The following is a 23,689-nucleotide window of genomic DNA, read 5'->3' as shown; positions in this document are numbered from 1 at the left end:
CTATTGGCCCTGGCCTGCCCACCGCCAGCCCTGAATGGTCATCACTTGCGTGGTTCCCATTCCCATTAGTTAAATCTCTATCCCCAACTTTCAGCACAATTAGTGGTCCTTTAGCCCCCAGGTGCATCTTAGCCCAGTTCTACCTCTCCTCCCTCTCCAGTAAGGACACCAGGTCTTTTATATTGCTTTATTATTCATGCGGTGACGATAACAACCTAGGCTAAAAAAAAGTTTTAAACTGGGAGACTGGGTAAGAAAGTGATGCGGTCATTAATCCTCCCTCTTTGTGGATGAGCAAACGCTGGCACCAGATGAGGCAAAGCCAGATCTGGGCTAGAAAATGGGACGCGGAGGTTCTCAGAGCTTGGAGAAGGTGACGCTGTCCAAGTCCTTCTTCTCCATTACGGCCTGGACTGACTTGGGGATGTCCTCCGTTTGCAGCATGCTCATGTTCCAGGAAGTCTGGACAAGGAGGATGGGAAAATGTCAAGGATGGCGGAAGACAGCAGTTGAACCAATGATAAATGTGAGGGAGATAGCAGCGCACCAATCAGAGGACAAGGCCTTCAGAGGGCTGCTGGACCCTGATTGGTCGCTCTGGGATCAGGCATTGGTGGCAGGGAGAGCCTCACCATGTAGTTGAGGCCGTCAGCCACCGAGTGGTCGCGGGAGTAGAGCAGGTTGACTTTGGTGCCCTGCACTGCTAAGGGGCTCTTGCTGGAAATCTCCGCAGCCAAGGCAAAGGCCGAGTCAAGCATAGTCTCCTTGTCTGGGAACATCCGGCTGTGGGTAAACGGAACTGGGAATCAGGTGATCTGAGAAGGCTTCTTCTCCCTTCCTCCCAAGGATGAAGAAGTGGCTGATCACAGTAGAAAGCGGAAGACCCCAGTGAAATGGACCAGTCAGAGCAAGGCACTAGGCTACAGAATAAAAAACGAACCACCCAGAGAGAGGAAGCCACGAGAGGGCATACACTGGGACCCAGAGGGCACCACCCAGGCCTGCTTGCCCCTTAACCAGCTCAGATATCTGCCCCTACCTGACCAGCCCACTGCTCAGGGCCTCATCAGCCATCATCTTGCGGGCAGTGAAGGCCAGCTCGTTGACCAGGCTGCAAGAGGGCAGGGCGTGTCAGGGGATGGCAGTCACCCTGGGGTTCAGGTAATACCCTGCAGCCCCGTCCCCGGGGCTCTCCCCACCCACCTCTGGCTCCCGATGATTCTGGGCAGTCGCTGCAGCGTTCCTACATCTGCTGCCAAACCTATGTCCACCTCCTGGGGGAGCAATCATGTCAGTGCTTAGTTTGTGCCCAGAATTGCCCCCCATGCAACCTAAGTGCCCATGAAATTCTACTTTTACTGCATTACCCACTCCACCCCTACCCGAGACTCCCCCACAAAGGCCTCATTTCATTCCATTCGCATACTTTGGCCCCTGTAGGTTGCTTCAGTCTAGAATAGAACCCACCTTCCAGTTGCTCTTCCTTTTAGTTCATTGGGGTCAGCATGTCCACCTAGAGGGAAGCCCTCAAACCCTGTCCCTCTGACTACCTTAGTGCATCCATGGGCTCCACCCTGCCTCTGTCTCCAGCACTGACCCCGACAGCACCCCCAGGCCTCATCCCTGGCCCCAATACCGTTACTCACTCCTGACCTCACCTGGACTGCATGATCTACCCTCGACTTCCTTCATGGCCAAGTGTTACTTTTAGGGTTCAATTCTAACTTCTTCCATGAAGCCCTCCAGGCTCACTCCAGGCCTGCTTTCCCCACTCCCATCATGTTAGCCTGGGCTGTCCCTGCTCTGCCCCTGCTCTGCCACTCACTGCTCAGCTCTAAGCAGGACCCCAGGAAGCAGAAGCTTGGAGGATGACTCACCTTCACCTGGAAGAAGGCATCCTGGGCACAGTACCGGATGTCACAGGCGGTGATGAGGTCCACACCTGGGAAGCAAAGGCCAGAGACCCTAAACCACAAAGACCAACCCCTCCTCACAGGTGCTGGGACTAAACCTTGGGACAAAGTCTAAGTAGCAACAGATCTGAGGTTGGAGGCCATTGATTGAAGTGAAGGGGCAGCAGCCAATAGGCGTGCACAGCCAGGGTGAGGGCCCAGATGGCTGGTGAGCAACTGCAGACTTACCTCCGCCAATGCAGGCCCCATGGATGGCCGCAATCACCGGCTTAGGACACTGGGAGGGAACAGGAGACTTGCGGTCAGGACTGGCCCAGGAGAGGTGCACAGAGGCAATGCCCTACCAGCCCCCAGGGGCACCTTCTCGATGACACTGAAGGTCTCTTGATATCCGGTGATAAGGTTACGCAGATGCCAGCTGCTGCGGGCCACATCATCGCCTCGGGGTTGAAAGAAGTCCGAAGCGAGGTCCATGAGGTCGATACCTGGTGTGGAGGTGTGAGGAGGCTCACATGGCCTCCCAGGCCCCACCCATTGCCCAAGATAGAGGTCAGAACCCAGACTCAGCCGATGTGGAACCCCAAACGGCCTCAGCAGAGAGAGCAACTCACACAGGGCTTATGGAGGAATTGAACATGGGTGTGTGTGAAATAAAAAACAGCTGACATTTCTTGAGTCATTATTTGACAAATTGCTGTTTATCCCCAGGGCAACCCTATGACATGGGTCCCACTACCACCTCGATCCTACCAGGGGTAAACTGAGGCTTGGGGTGTTTAAGTAACTTGACCAAGGTCACACTGGCTTGTGAGCAGTGGAACTAGGATTCTGAACTCAGAACCACAAGCTTTTTATGCAGAACAGTCTAGGAGTCAGGTTTTTGGCATGAGTCATTGAGTCGGTGGGTGGGAGTGTTTCCTGAGAGAGAAAAAACAGAAATGAAGCAATTTTTGTAGCTCCAACTGCAAGATAACCCCAAATCTGACCTTTCCTCCACTAATCACTTTCCATGACTCCTACTCTGGCTACTGCCATTTGCTGGGCCTCCCTGTTCCCACCCCAGCTCCCAAAGCCTGTTCCCCACCCATGGCCACAGGGAACTTGTGAACACCTCTCTTCCTACCTCCCACTCCACTTAAAATACAATGCAGGGTCTTTCCCAAGATCTTACCAGCCCTGTGCACACACCATTTCTGACCTATTCCTTGGGGGACACACGCCTCCGACAGTTTTCCCAACAGCACAACACATTCCCTCCCCGGGGCCTTTGTGCCTCCAGCTCCCTGTGTCTAGGACAGTCCTCACCCTGCGATAGTCACAAAACTGACTCCATCTCTGTTCAGTCCACAGCTCAAAGGTCACCTCCTCAAAGAGGCCCACTCTGGGTAAATAGCAGCTCCATCACCCTGTCTCCTTCCTCTGCCTCATCTCCTACACTAGCCTCCCATCAGCCCATCACTCTGTGCTTGTCAGCTTCAGTCAGCGCCCATCTCCCTTCTAGGATGTGAGCTCCGTGAGCAGACAGGTTTCGTCTTTTTGTCTGCCACGTATCCCCAGTGCTTAAACATGGCCTCGCACACAGCAGGTACTCAGATAGTGAAGAAGACAGACAACAACTCCTGCCCTCATAGCACTGCCCTTCTAAGGGAGAGTCACAGGGAGAAGAAAACACATTTTGTCAGGTGGTGGTTGAGTGCTGACAAAGGCAGAGGGGCCTCATGGGCCAAGGGGCAGACTTCCCTTCTACTCAGGGTGAGGTAGGGCTACGGGAAGCTTCTGAGCAGAATCATTTCTTTCTTACTCCTGGGGTTAACCGTTTGTATCCTTTTGCCTGTCCTTTGAACAGGGATATTTAACAAACCTGATGAATCAATCCCACATTCGGCCACACCCCCGCTCTGAGGTTTTGTTGCCCCCATAGCTTGTTTAAATGAGTGAGACGTGAGACCGGAGGTGCGTTGGCTCAGGGTAGAGCCGAATTTGTGTAAGTTAAGTGCAGGGCGAACTCCCTTGTGTGACCTCGGCAGTCGCTTATCCTCAGGGCCTTGTATTCCGTGTTTCTTCTCTGTAAGATGAGGGTAAAACCCTCCAAAGAGCTGATGCAGGTGGGCGGGTGGGGGGGTGGATAGGCAGCAAGGATTCAAGGAGACAGAGCCCCAGAGGCACTGTATGCAGTGCCTGACATGGAATGACATCACCACGTTACTGTTATTACTCACTCCGTTTCAGGAGAGGCCAGAACTGCCTGGATCAGCCACTGGCACGTGCTGGCTTCCACACCACGTCTGAGAAGCCCGGGTGACTTAACGAGACACTTACTCCCAGAACCAGCCCAGCTTAACACCTTGCAATACCTCCTCCCACTGGCTTTTCTCATTAGCAGTACTGCTTGGATCTGCCAACACTGGTGTTCGCAACCCTTTGAAATACAGGTCCCCAAACCATGGTTCATGGTGTCTCCTTCCAAAGCGAGGACTCCTCATTACAGAAGCCCCCCATCTTGTTTCCCTATGAACCTCTAAATGTTTCTGACATCATTTGTAATCGTAACTGTTATTCAGAATCACAAATTATAACAGCTATAGCAATAAAGACCTGCTCGTATTAACATTTTACACGTAGTAACTCATTTCATCCTCACAGCAACCTGATGAAGAGGTGCTAATATTACCTCCATTTTCCTCAGACAGCCGAGGGGACATGAGCAGGTGGCACCAGTGGGAGATGGGTGGCTATGGAGAGCAGGGCCCTTCCTGGGCACCAGCAGCCTGATGCCTGTATCACCGAGTGGCTATGAGCCAGGCCTCTGCAGCCAGGCAGGCTGAGCTAAAAAATCCCAGCCCTGTGAGAACTGTACTAGTCTCTTCCTTAGTCTGGACCTTGGTTTCCTCACAGGTAAAATGGGGATGATAACTGAACCTGCCACATAGGGTGTGGTGAGTATTAATTAATATGTCAAGTGCTTAGACACTTCTCAAATGGTAAATTAAGTGTGGGATATGTCTTTTTAACTAGCAGTTTCATTCTATCATTGAAACTACACATTACATTTAGTTTCTTCTTTCTGGCCTTTAGACTCTTGCTGTTGAAACTGAGAAAAGACACCCACAATCAGCAGGGAGTGGAAAGATGAGAGCCCCAGACCTGGGACAGCCACAGATGAAGCCTCACGGTTCACCTCCCAGGCATGAGTTGCGTGAAGGCAAGGGGTCAGAAATGGGAGCTGCTTCCTGCTTCTAGGTCCCTGGCTCTGGGAAGGCGACTGGTACTGCCCACGCTGAGCATTTGTTGAATGAATGAACAGACAAATGAAAGAAGAAGAGAGAGAGGTGGAGAAAGCAAGCAAGGGACATGCAAAGATGTTAACAGAGGAAACAAAGAAATAGATTGTTTACTGTCTGTCTTCCCTACTAGGTCAGGAACTCCATGGGGGCAGGAGCTGGGGCTGTCTCAGTCACCACTGAGTCCCCGGCACTGGGCTGAATCCTGTGCAGACATGAGTGGATGTAGTGCTTCACTTCTAGTGTGGACCCTCCCACAAAGAACAACAATGTGATCTGGATATAGATAAGATACAAACAACTACCTGGCAACACAGGGCAGATTCTGGAGGGAATTATCACTTAGAAGAAGGGACTGCCACCAAATGAGTAACCTGTTTCAAAGCTTTTAGCCTGAGGCCAGGCTAAAGTTGTGCTTGAAAAGCCAGAGGACAAAGCCCAGGGTGACCCTAGCTGCTGGGAAGTGAGGGGCAAAATTCTAGAAGGGAGCGAGCCAGAGAGGGAGCCCTAAACTGTATGTATAAACTCAGCCCAAATCTCTTGCTGATCCATGAACCACGCATGTCACCCAACAGGAGATTTAAAAACCGATTCCCAGTAAGCTCCTGAAACAGAAAACAACACCCCTTGGAGTTATGTAATAGGATGCAGAGTTTCCACATTTTCTTCCCCTATCTCAATATCCAGGATCCAACTAAACTTCCAGATACAAAGAAACAGGAAAATGAGACCCTTTTTTTTTTTTTTTCAAGAGAAAAGGTAAAAAAAAAGATGACCCTCAAGGTGACCTGGACGTTGAAATTAGGAGACAAGGATTTTAAGCCAGCCATTATAACTATGCTTTGTGGCACAAAGAAAAATATGCTCATGATAAATACAAAGATGCAAAACTTTGAAGTAGAAAATATTTTTAAAAGAACCAAATGGAAATTTGAGGACTGAAAACTGTAATATTTGCAATTGTTTAAATCACTGGATGGGCTGAACAGCAGAATAGAGATGACAAAGGAGACAATGAACCTGACTGATTAATGATCCAAACTGAAGAACAGAAGTGTGGGCCACTCAGAAGATCTAAGAGACATGGGACTGGAAGTCAGTTCCTGTGTGTGGAATAATTATATGAATGCATGTTATTGTAACACATTTACAGACATAAGAAAAAAACTAAGCAGTTAAGGGCCCTGGTCAAGGCCACAGATCCAGGATGGAAAGAGACTTCAGAGCCCATGATCCTGCCACGTTCTGTTGTAATAATTTCTGTATTTGAATGTCTTAAATAAATATGGTAAAATAAAAGCGGAAGTTAGAAACTGCTTGAAAGCCTAATCAAGAGGCATTGCTCTATTCCCAGGAGCAAGGGTAAACTGTCAGAGGTGGGTGCGGGGAGCACTTGGTACCTGCAGTGAACAATTTTCCTGCACCAGAGATCACCACAGCCCGGCAGTCAGCATCTTCCGCTATCTTGTTGAAGCAGTCCACCATCTCCCTGTGGAGAGGCAAGGAGAGAAGGGCTGTGTGTTGGGTGGGAATCTCCTGTCCTCACGTCCATCTGTCGCCCACATTCCACCCCTGCCCAATCGCTCAGCCCCTGCTGCCTCCTGCAGGCAGGCCTCCAGGATCCACAGGCCAGACCTCCAAAAGGCCCTGTTCATGGCATTCCTCTTCTCAGGCCGGTTCAGCTGCACATGCAGAACATGTCTCTGGGTAGCTGTCACTCGAAGGGACTCATAGCTGTGTTCTGGGGCTTCACTGGGTACTGCTCTGGAGGCCTCATCTTGTGTAGAGGAGCCCATGGGGCGAAGACTAAGACTGAGACCCAGGTGGGTGGGTGATGTCAGTCCTGGGGAGACAGAGGAGGAAGAACTTTTGATAACGTGACCGGGGACACAGCACCTTCAAGAGCAAAGGGCACTCCTCTCATCACAGTTAAGGCTAGATTGGGGTACAGAGGTCCCTTACAGTCCTCGGTTTCGCGGGGATAATGACTTTAAGATTAGGGGTTAACTTTTCAGCGGCCTCAGTCTGATGACCATTTCAGACCCTTGATCGTGAGGTCGACCCCAGATTGGGAACACTGGGCTGCCAGCGGCCCGATCGTAAGATACAGACCCGTATGGGGGCACACGGACACTGTATTTAAGGCGATCGGACCCTAAACGACCCGTAACAGACCTCCTACGGTCGCTATGAAAGCACGACAGCGAAATGGAGCCCCTAGAGTGAAGAGATGACTCACTCCGCGTCAGCAGGTCGCGGAGTCTGCGAGAAGCCGCTGTCGCCGCCGCCATTACGACTGAGTCGCCAGAGTATTCTGACAGAAGAAACTCAAGTGGGCGGGCACAAAGGGCCGCCATGTTGGGCGAGGGCATCGACGCCGTAGCTGCATAGTGGTGGCCCTCCCTCCTCCCGCCATCTTTACTAAGGGCAACCGGAAATACCTTTCTAAATTCTCCCGCTCAGTTGCAGAGGCTTGGAAATGTTCCCTTTCGCCCAGTGGAGGCCTGGCCAGTAAAAATGATTCACACTGCTGCTGGACGTTCCTGTACAAAGGTCATCGCGATGATTTATAACGGTGGAAAAATGGGAGGCAGCTGAAACGTCCAAGGGCATATGGCAGAATAACCACAACCCTGTTAAGTTTGTAATCACGCACTTTTACCATGTTAAAGTTATCTACTATTGCGTTTACCCACGTTTAAGGGAATGAATATACATTCGGGCCAACATTAAGGGCTGACTGTATTGTCTAATTCACATCACCAGAAGGTCGTACTATTTTTCATTGTGCGCAAAGGAAATGGGCTCAGGGGAGGGGAAGTCACTAGTTCAAGGTCTCTGGGCTTCAGGAGTGCTAAGGCAGGGAATTATGCAGCTCTTAAGTCCACTTCTGAACATAATTAAAAGATAAAACCACTCTGGAAAAACCAGTTAACCCAACAGCATAAAACAAGCTGTAGAACTACTTAAGCGTGCTGTTTAGGGAGATGAGCACCAAGGTTAACAGATGTCATAGGGAAAAAGGCTTCAGGGAATTCCTTTTCTTAATGAAATGTATCAGACAAGTAGGCTCCTTTGTAAAACAGAACCAGTTGACTATCCAACCAGAGAACTTTAGTATATATGCTATGAAGAACTGAAATAATTACATAGTGTGAAAATATTTTCTCCTTGTCCAAGGGGTGGGTTTTAAACTTCCCCTGGTGAGGCAGTTTGTTCATCTGATAACTGCCATGTGACTTCAGTAGATTAACAACTGGAGTTAAAAATCCTCATAGTACATTCCCAGAATTGTTGAAGTGCAGGTGCATGAACAACGTACTGTATTTTTTTACCTCAAATCCGCAGGCTGCCTCTTCCCTCCAGTAGAAGCCAAGATAAATCAGGTTCTTTACATATTGCCAGCCTCCATACCCCATTCCAGCTACTCATATTCCCACCCACCGTTAGGGAGTATCTTATGTTGTAATTGCACATGTATCCTTTTAACTCAATTCCACTGCTATGAATTTACCTCCCCATCAGTTACAGCAAAGTTGGCTAAGATGCTAGTAAGAAAATGTGCATAGTTGTGTTTGCAATAGTAAAAAACTGGGTTTTTTGCTTTGGGGACCAAGTAAATTATGACATTCACAAGGGATATACTCTGCAGGGGTGAAGATGAGGTTTGCTCTCTTATGTGGTTATGAATTACTGTACAGCACTAGAGTTTTGTTAAAAATACGTATCCAACTACTTTTCCTTATAGAAAAAAAATTGCTGAAGGGACTGGGATAAAACTTTCATCTGAGATTTTATTTTCCAACCTTCTAAGAAGGTATGCTTATTTTGTAAGACTAGTTTTTTTTTCTAAATCTCTATAGAAGTTTTTACTTTTTTCAACACTTTACTTTCCAAGTCATTCTCCAACCAGATTCAGGTTGCTTTGACAGGGCCCGTGAACAATCCCTCAGGGCTCTTGGATTTTCCTCCAACTCTTTGATTCCTACCATTTCCTCAGTCTGCAGCCCTGGCCCACCATGCTCCTCAGGGCTGGGCCTGCATCTCTGTCCTGACCTGCAGCTGCCCCTCTTCAGAGTACCAAGTGGGAGGGAGACAGACACACCCTGAAATCCCAGGAAATGTTGTTTATTTTCCAAACAATTTTATTGAAATGTGACAAGAGTACATGGGTTGCACAAATGTATGAAGAGGAAAAAATAATCACATGTACAGTAATTTTTAAAAAGTGAAGGTTAATCTTGGGAGATACCAGTTCCCCTTCCCCTCCCCCTCCAGACTCCAGCATTTCCATTATGGTTAAGCCTCTACTAACCTAGCATTAAAAAAAAAAAGGAATACAGAAACTTTTGCCAAAAAAAACCACAGCATAAAAGAAAGAGAAACATTTTCCTGCTCAGATGGGGCTTTTCCTAGGCACCTAATTAGGAGGCGTGCTGAGCAGTAGAGAAACACAACTTCAGAGTGTAAGGGTATGGACCATCTGCAAAGGAGGAAAAAAGGGAGGTTTGGTTGTGTACCTCTCTGGAAACCCCCAATCCCTGCATAGTTCCCCTTGCTTTTGCACATCTCTTATTTCCTACAGTTCAACTGGTTTAACTGGTCAAACTGCTGTGTAACTCAGAATAAACCAAATGCATAAGGCATTTCTCCTTTCCCTTCAATCCCACAGAAAATCCCATTCCTAACTCCTTAGCTGGTCCAGGGCAATAGGCCTGCCCCAGAACTGGGGGGACAAATTTTACCTGCTGACTAGTAGAGCCTCTTCCCTGGGTGTTATCTAAGCCAGACTATTCAACTGGCACTGCTGGGGCATTTACTGGTAGCTTCTGATGCAGAGAGAATGCCAGCTCCCTGTAGGACAAGCCCAAGCAACTCCCAGGGGGTGGTGGCAGCAAGCAGCCAGGCTAGCTGCCTACGGAGAACATCAGGCTGCTCTCCAGGCGACTAGGTCCCACCTGCCCATGTCAGAAACAATGAGGACATCTCTGGGGCCCTATTTTGATGGCAGGACGGCTCTGGCCTGAAGCCAGCCCACCAATCAGGCCACAGGGGGAATAACTCCAGGACACACAAATACTCACTTGGGTTTTTCATTTGATAATGGTTCAGGAAGCCCAAAGTCTCCAGGGCATCGCTCTTGGATTCCCACTCCAGTAGCCCTGAGGAGCTGCGTTCACCTGATCAGGAAGCAAAAATTTTAGGCTGACCTGAGCAAGAACTAGGGAGCCACCTGTCAATAACCAAGGAATGAGGGAAGGAGGCAGGGGCAGTTTACCCACTTTTGCCTGAGAATACTTTCACAGAAGATGGCCGCTTTACTCCCAATTCATCGCAGATCTGCAAGAGAAAACAGATTCAGAACACACGGGGAGTGCCACCGGACACAATTTCAGTAGACCACTTCTGAGCACATCAATTTTTCTGAGTTTCTGAGCTTTGTTACACTGAGGTGTCTCCTGTGACCCACCCCCCACCCTGCACCCACATTCCCTCCCTGAAAGGGAACCACTTGTATGTTGCCAAGGACTGGGAATCTTTTTTAAATTTCTCATCTTTGGCTATTTGAGTGTATATTAGTACTAGGTAAATATTTGCTCAACTGAGTAGCAACATCTCAGGCCAGAGCAAGGTCCAAAGTCTAACTCTGCCTCTGCCAGTCAGATTATCCCCTCATGCCCTAAACTGCCCTAGTTCCCTCTGACCAAAGCTTAACAGGACATTCTCTTCTGGTTATCGCCTAGGCACCCCCAGGGCCTGAACAACATGCATGTTCTGAGACTGGACTCTGCTCACCACTGTATTACTCAGGCAGGGAGGACTCTTTCCCAGCAAATGAACAGCCATCTTAGTGTGCCAAAAGTGCAGAACATGGCAAAATTCACTGTTGCTAGAAGTCTGGTGCCATTCTCAGCCTGTCTGTCCTGGTCCGTTATGTCCCCAGCACCCAAATCAGGGGCTGGCAGAAGAGCCAAGTGTTTGTTTAAAGACGAAAACGAATGGCCTATTCAGATGGCTGCAGTGAAGGACCAACTCAATGGCACCCACCTCAAAGAAGTTCTCCTCTGTCACCTCCAGAGGGGCATTGAAGAAATGCAGCACATTGCTAGGGTGCTGGATGCGGTTCTTGGCTGCCTGCTCTGGAGTGGAGAACCGATTGTTCCTGGATTCGCTGAAGTCTTTGTAACTGCAGGACCCATCTTCTAGCCCGTATGACTGGCCAGGCATGATGGCTGGCTGCTTGGAGACACTTCAGAGGGGGGGAAGGAGTGCCCTTTGTCAGACTCCAAGCCCTCCACTGTAGCCTCCTTCCTGCCTGAGCCCACTGTGCCTCAGGAGGCTGCTCCACAGCAGAGGCGAGGCCAACACTCACCCTCACTGCTTCAGAGCAGCATCTGGGGATGTGCCTGCCACACCCCTCGGGCCTGAATAAGCACCTCAGCTTTGTGCTCCTTGGCTGGGCTCTGCCAGTGTGGGCCCCATTCTGCCTCCCTCCTCTTCTCTAGTCCTTCTCCAACCACCCTTAAGGTCAACCGGAAACCTACCAGACATTCAGCTTCTGCCCGAACATGAAGTTGTTATTCAGGTGGGTGATAGCCCTGTCCACAGCATAGCCATCAGCCATCTCCACCATGGCAGCCCCTGGCTTGCTTTTCATGAATTTCACCTTGAGGAGAGCAGCCATGGTCAACACCACTGCCCAGCTGGCCAGGGACCTTACCCTGCCCCTTCTGAGTTAGAAAGAATTAACTCCAGCTCTGGATCAAGGCTTCCATTTCCTCACTTGTTAACAGGGACAGGAGACCAAAGCAGCATTCCTGGCCCATAGAGTACAGTCCAATAAGCAGTGTTTTCTAACCACAAGACATAACCCATGAGTGTGTCACTAAATGAAGCAGACAGAGAACAGTAGGCAGAGAAGATAAGGCAACTATTTTCATCAGTGTTTGTTACACAGGAAGGGGCACACACAGTTGGAAAGGCCGGGCTGTGCCTGGGGGCCTGACACGGACACTCAGCTGACCGGCGCTGCCCCCAGGTGGCAGGTGTCCCAGCCCTTCCCTCTCCCAGGCTGCTCCAGACGCCTGCCTCGCTCCAGCGCCCCTCCCCTCAAAGACACATTTATCTACAGATACAGGGTTCACATGTAAGGTTTCTTTGGGGGTGAGAGTATTCACACCGGAAAATAGCAGTGTAAGTGCTGAAATCAGGCCATGCGGCTCTAAATTCTGCTTTCACATAAAAGCATGTGAACCCCAGTGAATTATTTACACTCTGTGCTTTCATTTCCCCCAGCTGTCTAGTTCAAATTCTTGTAGGAAATTAAATGAGTTACTGCATATAAAAAACCACTTCTAACAGTGCCTGCTACACAGGAAAAACTTCAAATGTATTAGCTGCTACTACGACTAATGGGCCAAGCCAGGGGCTGCAAATTCAAGACTTCCAGGACCCAGACAGGTTTGACAGAATCAAGAAACTGCCTGGTCTGAGGCAGACAGTAACTAGTCAGCCCCAGCCAACAGTCACTCAGGAAAGGCAAAGGCCTTATGTTGCCAGATCACCTGTAAGATTTCCCAAGGAAATCCTTACACAACACCGACCTAATGCAAAATATTAATACTTTTAAGTGATAAAAGCCCTAATTTCTTAACGTGGGAAAATTTAAAAAACCACCATATACAATGAGGACCACATAAATTGCCTGATTAAGTGAGTCACCCTCTGTACCTGCCTGCTCCTAGCCAGGTTCACTCCCCCTTTCCACTGACCAGGAGCCTCAGAGGCTCAGCACCTCTTGGCCCTTCCAGGTCTACAAGGAAAGCAATGAACCCAGCAGAAACTCACCTTCTCCACATTGCCATACAAGCAGAAGACATTGAAGACTCGATCACAGTTCATCTTAGACTGATCCAAGCCATAGACCATGAGCACAGGGCTGTCAGCGTGGGGGCCATACTCGGGTGGTGGGGGAGGGGGTGGGGGGTGCCCATACTGGGGACCATAGCGACTTGGACCCCGACGGTGACCCCCCACTGGTGGGCCCATCCTTCTCCCTTCGTAGTGAGGTGGGGGGGGGCCATAGCCCTCATCATGGTAATGGCTGTGGTACCCACCGTGGGGCCCGCCTGGGGGGTGGGAAGGAAAGAGAGGGAGGACGGGTGAGAATTTGCGCAGTGGGCGGCGGGCAGGGGCACATGAGCCACGGGAGTCCACGGAGGGGAACCCCCTGCCCTCACCATATTCTGCGGGGTGATCTCCCAGGAGAGGGGGCTGCCTCTGGCGTTTGTTAGGGTTATTGCCAGGGTCACCTGTGGGCAGAAAAAAACATTTAGAGCCTAACTTACGAAAAGAGGTGTCTCTCTCCACCCTCTTGACTAGGAACTAGTCTCAAAGTACCCCCAGCTCCCGTGAGCCTGGGTGGAAACCCTCCCTTCCTCACCGGGCTGCTGGGGCCTCTGTACTGTGGCCTGACCTAGGGTGGGCAGGAAGCCCAAGCCTCAAGGCTAGAGCCCACTTCCCCTTTCCCCGCCCATATCAAGTGAGTTGGTTTCCTCTCCCTGTAAAGGATAAGACCAAGTCCTGGGCTCTTTCTCACCCGTCTGGCTCTGGTGGGAAGCCCAGTTCTTAGGCCTTCGAGGAAACCTACAGCTACTATGGAAGCTATGTTATGGGACGACCAACAGCTTTCTAGAATCAACTCCCAATGAAGAGAGAGTTAAGAGCAGGAAAACAACCCATGGTAAAGCTGAAAGATAAAATTTGGCCTCCAAAGCCCCAAGGTTCCAGAAGCCCTAAGCCCCATGCTCTAGGCTCCTTCCTTCTCAATCCTGGTTTCAGCCATCCTCCCACCTAGTTACGCCCACCCCGAGGGACTGTAGGAAAAGACAAGCAGGGCAACATCAGAATCAGTTCAAATGAGCAATCATGTACAAGGCATCAACATTCTCAGACTCAGACAATGGCGCAGATCCACCCCCAACCCCAGCTAGTTCGTAACTGCTGCCATTAGTTTAGCGCTTGAGTGGCAGACATTGTCTAAACACTTCACAAACATCACCACTTCTTAGGTTCCTCACAACAACCCTATGAGGTAGGTACTGTTTCAGCCCCATTTTACAGATAAGGAAACTTTACAGTTAACTTTTAACTGAGCAGTTAAAAGACACTTTGGCCGAAGGTCACAAAGCAAGTTAGCGGCTGAGCCAGGATTTGAACCCAGGTCTGGCTGACTCCAAAACCCAGGGCTCAAGACCACTGCCCTTTCCTGCCACCTGGCCTGGGTTTTATTTTCAACAATCTCATTACAAAGATGGAAAAGGGCTACTTACAGCAGTAGTACAGAGTACAATGTCCATTTGTCACAAAAAACAAATCTGCATTTTCTCTTACCATTGGACGCTTCAACAGTGAGTTAGCACAGTTCTGAAAGATGGCGTCCCATCAAACATACACTGCGACCCTGCATCACATGGTTTTACAGTCATAAATACAAGTTACAGTACACATCCGCTACAGTTTAAAGAATTGTTTTAAAGTCAGTTTTGATTAAATCAAAATGGCTCACAGATGTTCTGTCCTCAGAAGATACCAGAAAAGTGGAAAATAAAGGTGTATGAAGTGGGTAGTGTCCCTCCGTGTTGTCACCTCCTCACATTGTGTGCTGCAGTGCGGTGCTTCTGGCTGTGTAGCGCTCCATGTGCGTGTCTCCTGGTTATGAAGTGTGCCAGTGGCCCCACTACGCCCGCGCTTTTGGCCTTGGGAGCACGCCCGGTTACCCACCAGCAGGTAACTGTGTACCTCTGAGCTGTTTAGCTGTCTGGTTTTAGGTCTGGTTTGGTTTGATTTTTTTTTTTGTTGTGGTTTAAGTTTTTTTTGTTTGTTTTCTGATTTCCAGTTGGTGCAGATTATGTTGGCAGCCGGTGACTGCGGAAAAAATAAAAATATCAAAACAGAAAAGAAAAAAAGGCCCTCCCCAAACCAAAGGACTTAAAAAATTAAAAAAAACCCGTATGGCGAGGAATGGAGAGAAGTTCCTATTGTCTTGGAGGCCCATGGAATCTACTTCAGTCTATGAAACGGTTTCCGAAAACAGCGCCGCTGGCTGGCTGAGAGCTTTGTTCTGTGTTTCCTACTTCTGTGTACCTTCTCGGGTTCAAGTTTGCTTGGATTTTGGCCTTTTTAATGTTTTAAAAAAAGCAGTGTCTGCTGCCATGTTGCGTCTCTTTCTCTTTGTCTCTGTCTGCCTCTGTCTCTGTGCTTGTAGCTGTTCCTTGGAGCGCGGTGTGGTGTTCTTGATGTAGTGAGCTCAAGTCTGCGGCTGTTTCTGGGGACGTGGTGGAGGCTGCATGTTCTGTTCTCTCCAGGAAGAGCTAGTGGTTTCTACCCTGTGTGTTGGTGAGCAATGTGCAGAGGCAGAGCCGCTGAAGTATGGTTCCTGAGGGGGTGGCGAAGCACCGCCCTCACTCCACGTCACCTCATCAGCTCTTGTTTTTGACCCCCAGCCTTGGGGCAGCCAAAGCTGAGAGGTAGCAAAACCAATGCACAGCCAGCCCCTGCCACTAGCCCCTGCTGGTCTGCACATCTTCTATTTATGTTCCTTGGAGAAGAAATGGTTGGTTGCCATGTTTCTGTTAGCAGTCATGTAATGCCATTGCCCGCTCTGGTACATTCACTCGGTCACCAATTTGCCTCTGACCTCTGAAGGGGGCAGCCAGGCCCACAGCGCTCATTGTGAGGGTCCTGGGGAGAGTCTAGCCCACCCTTCCCACTGCTTCCCAGCTGCAAAGGCAAGCAAAACAGGCCTGCCTAGAAACGGGGGCCTCTGAGCTCCCAGGCCCTCTGAGACGTCCCAGGGACAAGGCAACCAGCCTCCTCCCCCTCAGCCCATGGCCTAGTCCGCCGTATCAGACCCAGACAGTGATGGATGGTCTTGCTGAGAGGGTGCCGCTGTTTTTCAAAGGCAATCCTCCACCTCTCCCTCCTATCCAAGGCAAACATTCTTGGCAGATTTCTAGGAGGGGGTTGTCCATTTGGGCCCCCTGCAGAGATGTTGATTCCCCTCTACAAGTGAGGTGAGGCTCTGTCCGCCCTACTCCAATCCAGGGTGGGTGTCTCACCTCCACAAAGTCAACTTGCTCAAACGCTCTGCTGCAAGGGCCCAGGAGGCCTCATCTCCCGATCTGTCCCTCCCACAAGCAGACCCTCTCAATACTGGAAAGCAAGAAAACCATTCCTGGCCCAGTGAGAATGGAGAGTCAGTAACCCTAAGCAGGCCCCAAGAAGGGCAGCAGCAGATCCATTTAGGAGCTGCTACTGGTTTATAAGCCATCATCACGCCCTGTGCTCAGTGAGGCCCTACTCCCCACCCCATCCAAGCCTCTACCTTGACTCTGCACCCTCAGCCACATCCAAGGGCCCCAAGCAGCAGCTAGGATCCACAGAGGCCCCTCATTCACCCTTTCCCACTGGAGTCTTTTCCAAGAGCTGATCCCCAAAGCCCTCCCATGTCCACAGGGAGCCCAATGGCATTACATAACCCCAAGCCCAGGTCTATGAAGTGCACTAACCAAGTGAAGGCAAGGCAGGTGTACTAAGAACAAAGTGGCCGTCAGGATTACCTTGTCCACTGAGGTTGGGGTTTGTGTAGTCCCAAGTATCCTGATCATTCTTGAACACATTCAAGCGTGTAGGCTATAGGAACAAGACAAAGCTTGAGATCAATCAGCCAGACCCCAGCTCAGCTGGAAGCTGACAAGGGGCAGTTACTTCCCAGACTTACCTTTGCATATTCAATCTTCAGGGTGCAACAGCCTGAGTAAATGTCAGCCCCATTCAGAGAGGCTTTGGCCCGCTGGGCACTCTGCACAGAGTCAAATGTGAGTAAAGTTAAGGGAAGTCCCATCTGGGCCTTCTTTTGGAAGGGTTTCAAGTTGTCTGGAGAGGAATAGACTAAGGGAGCACATACAGCCCATGCTGTCTGTGGACTCTGGGGTTAAAGTTCACCAGCCACTTGTTTGGAAATAGGCTGGAATGCTGATATGGGGGAGCAGTCCCTGCCCCAAGTTCCTTAAGTGATCGGCACTCTCACCTCTACCACCACCATTCTCCTCATGTTGGGTACTTTCACTAAGCTTCAACACATTCTGAAAGGCACCAATCTCATCATGTTCCTGCCCTAACAGTCCATCAATGGCTCCCCACTGCACCCCGATCCTGGCTTCGCAACACTGCCTAGGATACTCCATGAACTTTCTTCTAGCATCCGTAGTGAAACCCCCCCCAACCCCGCCCTTCCCATTTGCTTTCTCCAACATGAAGCTACCCACCTGAGGGTATTTGCAGAGGCTGGTTCCTCTGCCTTGAATACCAGCTCCTACCTCCTCAGAGACCTTCCCAGGTCATCTTATAATTCCTTTCCCACTGTACCTCCTTATTTTTTACCTTCACAGCACTTTTAAATTCTGGACTTTCATACTATACACTCTATTACTTTTCCATTAATGGTCCCTCCCATCCAACTGGGCTCTGTGAAGGCACTTGGCCTGGGGCAGGCATTCAGTAGACACAAGCTGGTTGAAAGGACGGACCCCTGCCAAGGCCTGTGCCTGTGACAGCCCCCACCCTAAGGAACACCAGTTTCCCAGCAAAGGATATTCCACCATGGCCTGGACTCCATTCTTTCGAAAAATGACAATTCTCTGGACAGGGCCACAAGGGTTACAGATAGTGTAGAGAACGTCCTGCAAAAGCAAAATGGGCAAGATCAAAGGGCACTGGCAGACCAGTTTGGCTCCAGGGAGTGGACAGGGAGAAAGTGAGGGTGGGATCTCTCACAGAAGAGCATAAAGCAAGCCTGTGGGGCACACACCGTGGTAATAGAATAGATGGGGTTCAGGATAGTAAAGAGAAGCACACTGTTGACACTCCGGGAGTCATCCGAATCCCCAGGGCGGGAGATCTTCTGGCTGGTAGAGTAATTGACAAAAGCTGGGTGACCGGCAATATAGATTTGGTTGTCTGCTGCGTAGTTCACTGCATTGCAAGCCCCCAACACATCTTCAAACTCCACCAACGCTTGTCTCTTTTTAGGCATCACCACCACATAGCTGGCAGAGAGAACACAGGTTTCAATCTTCAGGGAAATGGAGATAAGTAGGAAGATGGCATTCAATTTTCTGCAAACTGCTCCCTGGCCGCTTCTGTACCATCATGGTTTCCTGACCTGAATACCCCTCACTGTAGGTGGCATGATGGCAAGAGGCATAGCTTTGATATCACCTCCTCTGAAATGACTTCCTTCAGGACCCCTCCTCACCTGACTTGAGTCAGATGTCCCCCCAACCCCTGGCCCCAGACACCTAGGCTTCCCCTATCATTGTGCTGACCACTCAGGGAGGGCAAATGGGAGGAGCCTAGGACAGTTTTGTTTAGTATGTGCCAAATACTAAATAAGTATTCGCTGAGTGAGAGAATGCTGACTAGAAACTACAAGACTGGAAAAGAGAAAGAGAAGAAAATACATAATTTGCTATAACCTGAACCAAAGTACAACAGCCAAACCTAAGAGCAGAGGAGCCCTAGGACCACAACCCTGGACTAAAATGGCCATTATCACTTCCAATCAGATATTGGTGATGACCTCGAACAACAACGCGTTTACTTCTCTGTATACTCAACCTAAGCTGAGTACCTGATGGGTCCAAATTCCTGCAAGGCCTCCACAAGGTCAGCTTCCACCACGCCGTCAATCAGGCCCCTGATGTGGACAACCGGGGAGGCAGGGGTTTTGTGCGGGTCATCGTAGTTCTCCTGAGAAAAAAAGCAAAAATAAGATTCATTTTTTGCTGTATAAGATTGTGGCCCACTGGCCTCTGGGGTGTTGGGAACTTAAGTAAGCATTAAGGGTCATCCAGAAAGGACACACAGGGAGACAACAAAGGGTAACAATTCAAGCTGATCACGCCAAAAGGTATCTGGGCCAGCAGAGTAGAGGCGCCAAATGGGTGGTCACTTGCCCATGGCCCTTGCTATAGCTTCTGAGGAAGGCAAAAATGTAAGACTATGCACGTCCCTACCTTACATTCACCCCAGGACTTCTCTCTTCACACTGGTCAAAGACTGGTTTGGAAAGAGGGACACTACAGGCAGAAAGAACTCAAATAGTTCTCTACTTCAGTCTCAATCAGAATAACCCCTCTGCATCTGTCCCAGTTTTAATCTCTGCCCTTTATCCAGTAGAGCACGCTACCATCATCACCCAAGCCAAGCATTACTGTTTCCCACCACTCATACCCAGGTCAAGTCCGAATAAAATAGTGTGTGTTACAGAAGCGGTGGCAGCCAGGCCAGCCTTCACTGCTTCTATTTCTTTAATCACTCTCCCTAAAATCTGTTTGGAAAATACTGCCTGGGCCAGACTAAAGTAAAAAAAAAAAGTGAGGAAGATAAGGAAGAGAAACTCCAGGGACAGAAGTGGATTCTATTTCACGAATGAACCACACAAACCACAGAAGGCACAATCGCTTGATGTTCACCAGATCTGCGGTTTGGAGTTTATAGCCCTGGGTTCTAAACCCAGCCACCCCCTCACTAGCCGAATTCTACATAAAATTGATCTCATCTCTGTAAACTGGGAATCTAAACACCACCCCGTATCTCAGGAGTGTTATAGATTCAATTAAGATACTTTTGAAAGTATGGAACAAAGTTTGGCATAGATTAAAATACTAGTAAATCACAGCTACGTATCACCACTAAACTCTGGAATACCCCACAAATAGCCAAACGGGAGAAGACTTTATGAACTCGGAGGAACTGGGCTCCAAGCCAAAAGGAACAACTGGTGGTTTTTTCAGAATAGACTTTATAAAGGGGCTGAATCCCTTCCAAATTGCCCACCGTCAGGGAACATTTTGGCTCATCAAACCCACTGTAATCAGTTAACCCCCAGAAATGGTAAGCAAACTTGTAATAGTTCTAAAGCTTGGCTCAATTCCCAAGTAACTAAAGACTTACAAGCCTTTCTTCGGTTTTCAATGCCACAAAAGTGGCGGATATAGTCTGTTCTGGGGCAACATCCTAAAACAAATCAACTCCCACATAAGACAAACCACGACCCTATAGACTAAATAGGGATCGGTCGTATTTCTCCGCCTCAGGAACTGAAAAGGCCACCGCCCACCCATTCCCGCTCACACGGTTCCCTCCCCCCACACCAAACGCCCACGAGGCCCGGGCGGGAGAAGAGCGCCTGCGCATGGGATCAGAGGTTGGGGGTGGGGGGGGAGGAGGGCTATTAAAAAAAAACTGGCCCGGCCTGGCCCGGCCCCCATACGCCAGAGAGCGACGCCTGCGCACTGCTCCATCCGCAACGGGAGCTTCCTCCTCCCTCTCGACCCCACTTTGGAAAACGCGCACGCGCAAAGGCCTGTCCTCGCGCAAACCCCGCCGTTAGCCCAACGCCAGCCCCTCCCCCACCCGTCAGCAGCGCTAGAGCCAGGGCGCCTGCGCAGATTCCTCGCCCCCCCCCCCCCCAAAAATAAATACCGTCAAGGTGGAAAAATTTCCCTTCCTTCCCAGCCATCCCCGGCCCCTAGGACTCTGGCCTCACCCCGCCGCCGCCACCCGCCGCCCCAGCTCCTCCACCGCCGCCGCCTCCGTGCTGGTCGCCGGCGTTGTCAGTCTTGAGCCGCTTAGGGGCCCGGCCGCCCTCACTGCCGCCGCCGTAGTAGCGGCCACCGCCGCCTCCGCCGCCCGCCGCCGCCATCTTCACCATCGCTCCAGACCGCCTCCGCTGCTCGTCCGGCTGCTGCCTCTGCTCCAGTCGCCGACGCCGCTTCTCCGCCCGGGGCAGCAGCCTCCGCGACATGGCGGCGCAGAACCCGCCTCCCCCCGCCTCTCATTGGGGGAGGGACACGCCCGTCACCCGCCGCCCCCACCCGATAGGGGGAGCCACTGGTCCCGCCGCGGGGGGAGGGGAAGCCTCTGCACGCCTTGTGCGCCTATTGGATACAACCCACGCCGTTCTGAAGGAGAGCCCGCCCTCGTTTGTCTGGGATACTCCTTATTGGCGAGTGCTTCCTGCCCCGGGTTTCTCTGACCCCACCGCCTTAAAATAAACTGCTACCTGATAGGTCTTATTTCTGACACAGCTTGGCCTCACTAGGAGCACCTGATAGGAGCGCCGCTTCCCACTCTCCGAAAAGGCTCCGCCTCCTTCTCGCTTTTATTGGTTTCTTTGCTAATCTATCAAGCCGAAAGCCATTAGCCTTCCAGTCACGATTACTTTCTTGCGCCATTTTGTAGAGAGAAGGAAACCCCTCCCTTTTGCCTCTTTCCAGAGGTTACTGCAGGTGCCCATCTTCTGCGTCTCCACAGGCTTTAGTCAATAGAGAGTGGAAAGAGTTCCCTTACTAGACCATAGGAACAGTGGTGGTCTCTGATTGGGTGAAAAAAGGCGACCACCTCGACCGGTAGGCTCTCTTTTGGGCAGCCTAGGAGAAGAGAAGCGAGAACGCGTGTGTGAATACGCGGCTCCGGAGGCGGGGCAGCCTTCTAAAGGAGGCTTGGAGTCCTGAAGGACTGAGTCCCGAGTGAATGATGTGTGTAGCGCCCGAATACCGGGCCGAGAGAGGCATGTGCCAGTGTAGCTCTGTTCCCATCATTATGCCCTATTTCTCTACACCTCGAACCTTCACAAATACCGAAGGAACGTTTTTAACCCAAATATTTGACCTTTCCCCTCAATGCAAAACCATTTGCTGCTGCGGACTGGTTTTGAACAGTATCCAGTTCGCCAGCGTCTCTAGCACTTCATATTCAGCCACAGTAACTCACTTCGCACATGCAAGGGTATTTTGTGCACTTCTCGGCCTTTGTCCGTGGGGGCCTTCCCACCTAGATGCTTTCTCCACTACCCCTCCTGCTGAAGCTCAGGAATAATTCCTTTTGTTCCTGCAGTCTCAGCTCACTCTGAAAACCCTTCCTACCATCCTGGACCCACGGGCTTCCTCCCCCGCCCCCCAAGTAACCCCTGATCACTCAGGCCAGTTGTTCTCACGTGACAACCCTGACCACTCTGGGTTGTCAGTCTGGCAACTTCTTTTCCTTAGCAGTAAGTCCTGTGTGGGGAAGGGTGCGGTGGTCCCTGTCTGGACCTAAATGAAGCTGGCCCACCTACCAGGTAGCCCCAGGTACAGCACCCGAGTGCTGGAGCTCTGCGGAGTCATGATGACATAAGCCTTTGCGAGCCTACCTTCCTCGAAAGCGGGCTAGGGCCACCCTGCTGCGATCACTCTCGAGAGTCTAAGGTACCAACGACGCCCCAATAGGTGGATTTATAATCTCGCCCTAAGGGCTCTAACGTTATGGGACTGTCCGCTGGGGGGACAACTGCACTCAGAAAGGCAGGACAGAGTTGCAGAATATGCGAGGGACGTCCCCAAAAGATTCTCCAGAACCTTCCACCTGCTGAAGGGGGTTCCCGAATGAGGTACTCGTGAAAACTAAGTTTGATATGGGGTCAGTGGCTGTAAGTGAGTGGGACGGGCCTGGTTGATCCGAGGGTTTGGGGAAATGAGAAAGTCAGGGTGGGTTGAGGGGCTTCTAAATCAGCTCCCAGTTACACCAGGAATTCCCGAAAAGGTTCGCGGAAAGGAGACGGGGGAGCGGCGCGCGGCTTCCACACGTGACCCATGCGGCGGGAGCGACGCGGGACTGGCCCATGGAAGGGCGGGGTCGCGAGGTCCCTACGTCAGAGGAATGCGGTGGGGGAGGGGGAAGAGGAGCCCCTCCCCGCCCCGCCCCCGCGCCCGGCCCGGACGCCCCTCGCGCCGGCGCAGGCGGACGTGAAGCGGCGGGACCGTCCCCGGCGACGTACGTTCCAGGCCGCTCGCCCTCCCGTGCGCGCCTAAGGCGAGCGGCCTGGCGGCCACATTATCAGCAACCCCCTCCTGCGCTCCCGGCCGCCGCCCCTCCCCCACCCCTCGCACTCGGGCCAAGGCGACGGCCTCGGTTGGCGCCTCCCAGGCATACCCCCACATCCCTCCTCGCCCCCTCGCTCCCAGCCCCTACCAGCTCGGCGGCGAGCCTGGCCGGCCGTCCGGGATCGAAAAGAGAGCAGATACTGGGAAGTTTTGGGGGAGGGAGGGGCGGGCCTTAAAGGGACCACGACCTCTTTTCAGCCTGGGAAAGAAAAAGGGGGTGTGCGGGAAGGCCGGGAGTTGCTCCGCGGTTGAATGGAGAAAGCAACGAAAGAAAGGAATGGAAAGACCGTCGAACTGCTGCGTTCGGGCTCCTGAGTCCCTTTTCCCCAAACACCCCAATCCTCTACACTCCCCTCCCCCTTTTCCCTCACAGAAAGTCACACAGCTGGTTAGGAGTCACGCCTCATTCTTCCTGGTCAGCTAAGTGTTGTGTTAGTTGGGATAAATGCTGGGGTGCATATTGTACAGATGGGGAAGTGAGGTACAAGTGACTGAGTGGGGATCCCAC

General features: G+C 51.1%; 2 protein-coding genes and 1 long non-coding RNA gene across 6 annotated transcripts; 1 reads left to right on the top strand and 2 right to left on the bottom strand.

The window, feature by feature from the left end:
- Window positions 1–173: 173 nt before the first annotated feature.
- On the bottom strand, window positions 174–7,590 carry ECH1 (enoyl-CoA hydratase 1). Its single transcript, XM_037021589.2, has 10 exons — window positions 7,434–7,590; window positions 6,830–7,037; window positions 6,595–6,683; window positions 2,274–2,398; window positions 2,142–2,190; window positions 1,878–1,942; window positions 1,204–1,274; window positions 1,040–1,111; window positions 633–783; window positions 174–462 (listed from the first exon to the last, which is right to left on the bottom strand). Exons 1-10 carry the CDS (start codon window positions 7,564–7,566, stop codon window positions 358–360), a joined length of 1,068 nt encoding a protein of 355 aa, XP_036877484.1. The 5' UTR covers window positions 7,567–7,590; the 3' UTR covers window positions 174–357.
- A 1,716-nt stretch (window positions 7,591–9,306) lies between these two features.
- HNRNPL (heterogeneous nuclear ribonucleoprotein L) lies at window positions 9,307–23,321 on the bottom strand. Of its 4 annotated transcripts, none has more exons than XM_037021504.2 (13): window positions 20,808–21,093; window positions 18,888–19,006; window positions 18,066–18,303; window positions 17,852–17,937; window positions 16,977–17,073; window positions 16,765–16,888; window positions 13,435–13,506; window positions 13,043–13,323; window positions 11,740–11,861; window positions 11,243–11,444; window positions 10,477–10,534; window positions 10,279–10,374; window positions 9,307–9,677 (listed from the first exon to the last, which is right to left on the bottom strand). In XM_037021504.2, exons 1-13 carry the CDS (start codon window positions 21,063–21,065, stop codon window positions 9,619–9,621), a joined length of 1,812 nt encoding a protein of 603 aa, XP_036877399.1. In that variant the 5' UTR covers window positions 21,066–21,093; the 3' UTR covers window positions 9,307–9,618. The 4 variants fall into 4 exon arrangements, with proteins under 4 accessions (XP_036877399.1, XP_036877400.1, XP_073082068.1 ...); XM_037021505.2 differs by having other exon boundaries at window positions 16,816–16,888; window positions 20,808–21,089; XM_073225967.1 differs by lacking the exon at window positions 20,808–21,093 and adding an exon at window positions 23,270–23,321 and having other exon boundaries at window positions 13,043–13,506; window positions 16,816–16,888.
- LOC140847063 (uncharacterized) lies at window positions 21,698–23,301 on the top strand. The gene is made up of 2 exons (XR_012126685.1): window positions 21,698–22,506; window positions 22,841–23,301. It is a non-coding gene; the product is annotated as an uncharacterized lncRNA (long non-coding RNA).
- Window positions 23,322–23,689: the final 368 nt, after the last annotated feature.

This window comes from Manis javanica, chromosome 17, assembly GCF_040802235.1.
Source record: "Manis javanica isolate MJ-LG chromosome 17, MJ_LKY, whole genome shotgun sequence".
Taxonomy (NCBI): Eukaryota; Metazoa; Chordata; class Mammalia; order Pholidota; family Manidae; genus Manis; species Manis javanica.
Note: the sequence above shows the minus strand (reverse complement) of the source record. Positions and strands in the feature narration are given on the sequence as shown.

What these genes read in the sequence shown, in the direction of transcription:
- ECH1 (XM_037021589.2), bottom strand. Translation starts at nt 7,566, where the DNA reads ATGCCCTCGCCCAACATGGCGGCCCTTTGTGCCCGCCCACTTGAGTTT. An exon ending in CCGCGACCTGCTGACGCGGA is followed by an intron (nt 7,038 to 7,433) that starts GTGAGTCATCTC and finishes CTGTCTCCCCAG; the next exon opens with GACTGACATCACCCACCCAC. An exon ending in ATGCCTTCTTCCAGGTGAAG is followed by an intron (nt 1,275 to 1,877) that starts GTGAGTCATCCT and finishes TTGCTCCCCCAG; the next exon opens with GAGGTGGACATAGGTTTGGC.
- HNRNPL (XM_037021503.2), bottom strand. Translation starts at nt 21,065, where the DNA reads ATGTCGCGGAGGCTGCTGCCCCGGGCGGAGAAGCGGCGTCGGCGACTG. An exon ending in GAAAGTATTCTCAGGCAAAA is followed by an intron (nt 10,375 to 10,476) that starts GTGGGTAAACTG and finishes CTTCCTGATCAG; the next exon opens with GTGAACGCAGCTCCTCAGGG. An exon ending in TTATCAAATGAAAAACCCAA is followed by an intron (nt 9,678 to 10,278) that starts GTGAGTATTTGT and finishes CCTCCTTTGCAG; the next exon opens with ATGGTCCATACCCTTACACT.